The 8025-nt window shown below is 48.9% G+C and overlaps 1 protein-coding gene across 2 annotated transcripts in view; it reads right to left on the bottom strand.

Moving 5' to 3' along the window:
- The window catches only part of LOC125989412 (low-density lipoprotein receptor-related protein 1), a 45913-nt gene that overhangs the window by 1655 nt on the left and 36233 nt on the right, over positions 1–8025 (bottom strand). The window contains exons 63-88 of one of the 2 annotated variants that reach the window (XM_049755772.1): positions 7911–8004; positions 7728–7844; positions 7531–7650; positions 7335–7457; positions 7021–7146; positions 6833–6949; positions 6391–6497; positions 6201–6333; positions 6006–6128; positions 5609–5869; positions 5407–5544; positions 5216–5335; positions 4790–5067; positions 4547–4725; positions 4379–4485; positions 4189–4308; positions 3931–4107; positions 3712–3852; positions 3468–3641; positions 3232–3393; positions 2992–3163; positions 2828–2929; positions 2691–2761; positions 2524–2617; positions 2403–2441; positions 1707–1851 (exon numbers count right to left, since the gene is read on the bottom strand). In XM_049755772.1, coding sequence (XP_049611729.1) covers positions 1707–1851; positions 2403–2441; positions 2524–2617; positions 2691–2761; positions 2828–2929; positions 2992–3163; positions 3232–3393; positions 3468–3641; positions 3712–3852; positions 3931–4107; positions 4189–4308; positions 4379–4485; positions 4547–4725; positions 4790–5067; positions 5216–5335; positions 5407–5544; positions 5609–5869; positions 6006–6128; positions 6201–6333; positions 6391–6497; positions 6833–6949; positions 7021–7146; positions 7335–7457; positions 7531–7650; positions 7728–7844; positions 7911–8004 — 3540 coding nt within the window. The remainder of the gene's footprint in view (positions 1–1706; positions 1852–2402; positions 2442–2523; positions 2618–2690; positions 2762–2827; positions 2930–2991; positions 3164–3231; positions 3394–3467; positions 3642–3711; positions 3853–3930; positions 4108–4188; positions 4309–4378; positions 4486–4546; positions 4726–4789; positions 5068–5215; positions 5336–5406; positions 5545–5608; positions 5870–6005; positions 6129–6200; positions 6334–6390; positions 6498–6832; positions 6950–7020; positions 7147–7334; positions 7458–7530; positions 7651–7727; positions 7845–7910; positions 8005–8025) is intronic. The other variant, XM_049755773.1, reaches the window with a different exon arrangement.

Below are 8025 nucleotides of genomic sequence, written 5' to 3'. Positions count from 1 at the left end.
TAAGGTTTTAAACTAGGGTTTAAAACCAAGGTTAGGGTTTCAAACGAGGGTTAAGGTTTTAAACTAGGGTTTAAAACCAAGGTTAGGGTTTCAAACTAGGGTTTAAAACCAAGGTTAGGGTTTCAAACTAGAGTTAAGGTTTTAAACTAGGGTTTAAAACCAAGGTTAGGGTTTCAAACTAGGGTTAAAGTTTTAAATTAGGGTTTAAAACCAAGGTTAGGGTTTCAAACTAGGGCTAAGGTTTTAAACTAGGGTTTAAAACCAAGGTTAGGGTTTCAAACTAGGGTTAAAGTTTTAAATTAGGGTTTAAAACCAAGGTTAGGGTTTCAAACTAGGGCTAAGGTTTTAAACTAGGGTTTAAAACCAAGGTTAGGGTTTCAAACTAGGGTTAAAATTTTAAATTAGGGTTTAAAACCAAGGTTAGGGTTTCAAACTAGGGTTAAGGTTTTAAACTAGGGTTTAAAACCAAGGTTAGGGTTTCAAACTAAGGTTAAGGTTTTAAACTAGGGTTTAAAACCAAGGTTAGGGTTTCAAACTAGGGTTAAGGTTTTAAACTAGGGTTTAAAACCAAGGTTAGGGTTTCAAACTAGGGTTAAGGTTTTAAACTAGGGTTTAAAACCAAGGTTAGGGTTTCAAACTAGAGTTAAGGTTTTAAACTAGGGTTTAAAACCAAGGTTAGGGTTTCAAACTAGGGTTAAAGTTTTAAATTAGGGTTTAAAACCAAGGTTAGGGTTTCAAACTAGGGCTAAGGTTTTAAACTAGGGTTTAAAACCAAGGTTAGGGTTTCAAACTAGAGTTAAGGTTTTAAACTAGGGTTTAAAACCAAGGTTAGGGTTTCAAACTAGGGTTAAAGTTTTAAATTAGGGTTTAAAACCAAGTTTAGGGTTTCAAACTAGGGTTAAGGTTTTAAACTAGGGTTTAAAACCAAGGTTAGGGTTTCAAACTAGGGTTTAAAACCAAGGTTAGGGTTTCAAACTAGAGTTAAGGTTTTAAACTAGGGTTTAAAACCAAGGTTAGGGTTTCAAACTAGGGTTAAAGTTTTAAATTAGGGTTTAAAACCAAGGTTAGGGTTTTAAACTAGGGTTAAGGTTTTAAACTAGGGTTTAAAACCAAGGTTAGGGTTTCAAACTAGGGTTAAAGTTTTAAATTAGGGTTTAAAACCAAGGTTAGGGTTTCAAACTAGGGTTAAGGTTTTAAACTAGGGTTTAAAACCAAGGTTAGGGTTTCAAACTAGGGTTTAAAACCAAGGTTAGGGTTTCAAACTAGAGTTAAGGTTTTAAACTAGGGTTTAAAACCAAGGTTAGGGTTTCAAACTAGGGTTAAAGTTTTAAATTAGGGTTTAAAACCAAGGTTAGGGTTTCAAACTAGGGTTAAGGTTTTAAACTAGGGTTTAAAACCAAGGTTAGGGTTTCAAACTAGGGTTTCAAACTAGGGGTTTAAAACTAAGGTTTCAAACTAGGGGTTTCAAACTAGGGTTTCAAACTAGGGTTAGGGATTAAAACTAGAGTTAAGGTTTTTAAGTAGAGTTTCAAACTGGGGTTAGGGTTTTGAAGTAGGCTTTCACACTAGGATTATGGTTTCAAATTCAGGTTAGGGGTTTTGAAGTAGGGTTTCAAACTTGGAGTTTTGAAGTAGAGTTTCAAACTAAGGGTACGGTTTTGAAGTAGGATTTGCACTGTGTATTGCATATATTTCTTTGTTCTTACTTTCTCTGGGTCCAAAGCAAAGTCTGAATCCAGGAGCTCGCCGGCGTCATCGTCAGGGTCTCCCTCGTAGATTTTGTAAGCGGGATTGCCGATCTCCACGTTCATGGCGCCGTTGGTCATCCTGTGGTGCTGGAAGCCCTTAGCTCTACAACAAGCAGAACAGACGAGAAGCTGAGTCGGCAGAAACATCTATACAAAGTTTGGTTTTTCAAAATGCTGGGGAAAACATTGCAGCAGCATTGGAAAGAATGCTGAGCAGTTTACACGCCATCATCGGTTATTCAGAGACCGTTCCATACTTCACCAAGCAAGCACACTGGAACATGTACAACAGGAAACCGTATGGACAAGCAAAATAAAAACAACACTTTGCCCGCTTGTCATTCGTCAGCCGCTCAGGCACCCATCCGTCATAGGCAGTCCATCCTTTTATGTTTTTTTTTTTTTTTATAACCATAGTTTTGTTGGGCTTAAAAAAAATGGCTGACTGACAATGACAGAATAACGAATGACGGAGCGGCAAAATTTGCTAAATTGCTGTCGTCCTTTCGGTTTCTCGGGCAGCAAAAGGCAGGCAAGGACAGACAAGATACTTAAAGGCCAACGCTCAGAGGGATGCATGGACAACACATTTTTAGGGAGGGAGGGAGGGAGTGAGCTTAGCAAAGCCTAAATGTTGCAAGCCTGTCAAGTTACCGCGAGCAGCGAGAGCGAGATTTGGCCGGCCAAAGAGACCTGGGAGACAGGAAAGAGATGCTTGATGGACAAGCGAAGACGAAAGATTGATTCAAAGAAAGACAACCGTGACAAGGCCTACCCTCGCATTCTCCTCTTGTACCACAAGATGGCGCCGACCACCAGCAGTACCAGTAAGAGCAGCAGAAGCACGGGGACCACCACTGACGCCGTTCCTGGGAGCCAACAAAAAAATCTCAGCAAATCCAGCCAAAATACAAGTTGTCACTCAAGAAGCTTGCCACTCACTTCCACCAGACACCGAGGAATCCACCGAAGAAGCAATTTCACATCTGTAACCTCTCCATGCTGTGGGACACCTGCACAGACGGCCATCGTGTTTAATCATTTTTTGCCAGGCATGAAGAAAAAGGTGCTCATCTTACTTGCACTGGGGGAGTAGCGTGCGAGTATCAACGCTACATTGGCCATTGGAGCAGTAGTCCAAGCAGGTATAGCAGCTGGGTTGGGTCTGACCGTTGGGGCATCTACACACAAATAAATGACACGTGGGCCACAAAAAATGAGACATGTGGAGACTTTGACATACCTGCAGGAGACTTGTCCCGAAGAGGACGTCAGACAGCTCCCCGTGCCACAGAAGACACATTTGTCCAGCTCGCATTGCTGTCCGACGTACTGACTGGAGCACTGACACGTTTTGGTGCCGTTGGACGTTTGCAAGCATGTTCCGCTGTTCTCGCAATAGCCTTCGCATTTACCTGCGAGCGATCGGAAGGTGAAGGTGGTGCAATGCGTAGGTGGTGACCATGCGAGAACGCCCACTTACTGTACTGGCACTGATCGCCGCGGTATTCGGTGGGGCAGCTGCAGGTCGGCTGATTGCCCGAGTTGACCGAGCAGTTGCCGCCGTTCTGGCAGTAGTTCTGACAAGTCTGACGGTCGCAGGTGGGCCCCGTGAAGCCTTTCGGGCATCTGCACGTTGGAGCACCTAGCGAGTCGTAGCGTCTTTGTCAGAGTTGTTTGAAAGCTGACCCCGCCCATCACAAGCGAGGACTGACTCACCTGTATGAGATGCGGTGCAGGTTCCTCCATTCTTGCAGTAATCCCGGCACTGGTTGATCTGGCATCTCTCTCCGGTGTAGCTGGGCTGGCAGCGACATTTGGCTACCTGTCGGGCGTTGAGGAAGCAGCTCCCTCCGTTCTGACACTGAATATCGCAAGGGCCTGAGGGGGGCGCTGTGGAGATATACACTAACGTCAACAGCCGGTAGGAAGAGGAAGAGGGGATTGAGGAGGGCGGACGTACAGAAGGGCGACTGGGTCGGGCCGGATCTCTCCACACACGTGCCGTTGTCGGCGATGAAGTTGTTGGGGCAGGTGCACACCGGTCCGCTGGGGCTGAGCAGACAGAGCCACTCGCACTTTTTCCTGTCACATGGGTTGGTCACTAAAGCAGAGAAACACAAGTGATGAGAATCGTTAAAGAATCGGGCGCGATTTGATCAAGTTGATGGATGCCACTCACTCTCCGGCTGCTTGTAGCGGTGGTACAAGACGATGTCAGTGGCGTGGTTGATGCCCGTGGTGAGCGTCTCCATGGGGCCTTTCCCAAATTTGTTAACCCGGAAAACAACGTTATTAACTAAGGTGACTCCGTAGATGTAGTCCTCAAAGATGTCGATGCTAAACGGGTGGGCCAGCTCTGGATGTGGACACAGAAGACAAGAGCATTATTTCATTTCTTGTCACGATGGAAGTTTTTGTTCAAAGGAAGGAGCTCAACTGTTTTTGACGCCGGAAGCGGCTACGACGGAATCGGAGCCATCCAGACGGACGCTTCCGATGAGCGACAGCTTTGCGTCGGCCCAGTAAAGACGCTCGTTGAAGTAGTCCACCGCCAAACCTGGGGAGTCAAAAGACCTCGCTACACAAGCTACACAAAAGGAAGACTCAGCAAAGGTCGGCCGACCGACCTGTCGGCCATTGGATGTTCTCGTGGACCAGGGTCTGTCGCAGCGTTCCGTCCATGGCGGCTGTCTCAATTTTGGGATGGTTCCCCCAGTCCGCCCAGTACATGGTTCTGGAAGACGAAGGCAGATTTTAAACCAAAACGCTCAAGCTGGGCTTTGCCGATGGCGTACCCTCTCTGCGGATCCACCACGATGGCGTAGGGCTCGTCTATCATGCCCGAGATGAGAGTCTTGCAATGGCGGCCTGACATCTGAGCCACCTCGATGACATCTCGACCGGAGTCGGTCCAGTACAGGTTACCGGCCACCCAGTCCACGGCTATTCCCCGAGGCATCTTCAGCTCTTTAATCTGGACGACACGAGAGACGTTTACTCCTTTGTCCCTGTTAAACAAAAGGTCAAAGGTCGCGTACCAGCAGGTTGGTGATCCTGCCCGCGCTCTGCCGCTTGTTGCGGTGGGAGTTGGCCGACAAGGTGGACTGCCCGGGAAGTTCGTAGGAGGAGATGCGCCCCGTGTGCCAGTTGGTCCAGAAGACACGGTTGGTCTTAACGTGCAGGTCCATGGCATCGATGCGGACGCTGGCGTCCCCTTGGAAGGTCTGCTCGTAGCGCCAGTCGGGCATGCCCGGGTCCAGGCTGCGGATTTCGTTGTCGTCGGCTATGTAGAGGACCTGCTGACTGCTGTTCATGTCTGTGAGATAGATGAGGACTTACAAATGCTTTTTTTGATCTTGTTAACCAATTTACAGTTTTGAAAATAGCTTGAGGAGGAATAATGTCAGTTTGCTCAAGATTGACAATCCGGATTTGTTTTTTTTCGATGAAAAGTCGGCGCTCACTGTCAGCTTTGCAGTTGTCGTTGATCTTGGTGAAGTGCTTGTGGCAGCTGCATTTGTACGAGCCCTTGGTGTTGTTGCATATGTGGGAACACGCTCCGAACTCCAGACACTCGTTCGTGTCTGATGAACAGCAAAGAGGTGAGTCAAGAGGTGAAGAAGAAAAAAAGGATTGCTCTTTTGTGCGCCTTTACCTCCACACGTGCGATGGCTGATCTTGTGGAAGCCCGCTTTACAGGAGCAGAAGGCGTCGGTGCCGTTGGTGACGCAGTGGGCCTCGTCGCCGTCGCCGCACTGAGTCCTGTTGCTCCTGCAGTCGTTTAGCTTGCTCTCTGTCAACAACAAGAATTTTTTTTTTTTTAAAAAACAAAAAAACCTGTAAAGCAAGAAACGTACCTGATTTGCAGTTGATCTCGTCAGAGCCGTAGTCCTCGCAGTCGTTAAAGACGTTGCATCTCAAAGTGGCGCTGATGCACTTTCCGTTAGCGCACAAGAACTGGTCTTTCTCGCAAGCGGGAACTGCTGGATGGACTTCGCAATCCCGTTCGTCCGATTTGTCGCCGCAGTGGTCGATGCCGTCGCATCTCTTTGACATCTGAAGACACACGCGGTCGTTTTGGCAGCGGAAAGCTCTGGTGGGAGGACACTGGAACCTTCCTATGAAGAAGAAGAAAGACCATGAACATTTTACGAAGCATTGTAACGTTTCCTGAATTACGTTTGTTGTCCGTGTAGTTATGAGACCATGTGGTCTTGTGCTTTTTTTTTTTTTTTTTTGGTGCTCGACACTCACTGCATTCTTCCGGATTCTCATCCGAGTTGTCTCCACAGTCATCCTCTCCGTCACACTTCCAGGCGAGAGGTTTGCACAGGGTGTTGTTGCACTGGAATTCATCCGAAGGACAGTGACGGCCAGCTGAAAGAAGAGCAAGTGACTTGACTCCATCCCAGACGATCGGAGCTAAAAAAAACAAGATGATGCACTCACCGGAAATGTGGCAGTTCTCCTCATCGCTGCCGTCCATGCAGTCCGGGTCGGCGTCACACCGCCAGCGAATGGAAATGCAGTGGCCGTTCTTGCACTGGAACTGGTCGTTGTCACACTTGACATCGCAGCCATCCTGGAAAAAAAAGTGTCAAACTTCATCCCGGTAAATTATGGAATGCGTTGAAGGCACCTCGTCGGATCCATCGGCGCAATCGTGGTCTCCGTCGCACTTCCACCGGCCGGCGATGCAGCGGCCGTTGGTGCAGGCGAACTCGCTTTCCGAGCACTGGCGAGGAACTGCGCCCGAAGGAAAAGCATTTCAACGAAAGTAATTACAGCTTGGGCACAAAATGGGGTCTTTGCAATGACAACGATGAAATTAGAAACGATTGTCACGACCGTCATCTTAAGAAAGGACAATTAAAGTTGTTTTTTTGGAATTCTTTTAGGAAAGTCAAGTCTCCCGCATGAAGGCGGCACATGGAAGGCGTAATGAAGACTCACCTCTAGCTCATGCCAACGCGACAGTATGAAATGAAACAGACAAGACATGAGGAGATGAAATGTACTCGTCATGACAGCGACCGCATGTTATGGACAAAGTGGGCGGAGTCAAGAGCAGGGGCACCAACCGCATTTGTCTTCGTCCGAGTTGTCGCCGCAGTCGTTGTCGTAGTCGCACTGCCAGCGGCCCGGGACGCAGCGGTTGTTTTTGCAGCGGAACTGGTACGGCTCGCACGTCCTCTCGGCTGCGCGCATTAGCACGTGTTGTGGTGACGAAAGATGAGCGACCCGGCTCGTTTGGGCGAAAAAGGCTCACCGCACTCCTCCTTGGGCTCGTCGGAGGCATCGCCGCAGTCGTCCTCGCCGTCGCACTTCCAGCGGGCCGGGATGCAGCGCCCGGAGTCTTTACAGCGGAACTCGTCCACGCCGCAGGTCATCTGGGCTACGGGCGGGAATATTTGGAGCGTGCTTTTACCGAAGACCTCAAATGCATCGCTTTTCAATCAGCGGCTCGCGGGCTATACGCGGCCCCTAATCACCCCCCGAGCGGCCCGGCATGTTTGCTATATTAGCTCTTTTGCTAATTTAGCATTTGTTTCAAATTGCGCTGCAGAAGAAAACAATGCTTACTGCAGTTGGTGGGTTCATCCGAACCGTCCACGCAGTCGTTGTCGCGGTCGCACACCCAGACGCGAGGAATACAGCGTTTGGTGACGGCGCACTGGAACTGGGTGGGTGCACACGTGACCTCAGCTGTAAAAAAAAATCCACAAGGATTTGATGACAAGGTGCAACCGGAACAGGCCGAGCGCGGAAAAACACTCACGGCAGTCCTTCTCGTCCTCTCCCTCGCCGCAGTTGTCTTGGCCGTTGCAGCGGAAGATTCCGGGGATGCAGCGACTCGGGTGGGAACATTTGAACTGGCTGGGCAGGCAAACGTGAATATCTGCGGCGCCGTGACACCAACATCAGAAATCCTGTCGGAACCACGCACGCCGCAAGAGAAAGAAAGACGAGCCGTACCGCAGTTGGCCTCGTCCGAATTATCCTGACAGTCGTTGTCTCCGTCGCATATGTACGCCGGGTTGGTGCAGATCCCCGTGCCGCACTGGAACTGGCCCGGTCGACACTTGAACTCAGCTGTCAAAAAAAGTACCGGAGCTCACGACACCGCCGCTCGCTACATTTTGGACGATCCGCACTCACAACAGTCGGCCGGCTCGTCCGAGCGGTCGCCGCAATCGTCCTCCGTGTCGCATTTCCACCAAAACGGAATGCACTTGTCGTTCTTGCAGACAAACTACAAAAGCAAAATGCAAAT

The sequence above is a fragment of the Syngnathus scovelli genome, chromosome 2, assembly GCF_024217435.2.
Source record: "Syngnathus scovelli strain Florida chromosome 2, RoL_Ssco_1.2, whole genome shotgun sequence".
NCBI classification, from domain to species: domain Eukaryota; kingdom Metazoa; phylum Chordata; class Actinopteri; order Syngnathiformes; family Syngnathidae; genus Syngnathus; species Syngnathus scovelli.
The sequence above is the reverse complement of the archived record's forward strand: the minus strand, read 5'-3'. Positions and strand labels throughout refer to the sequence as shown.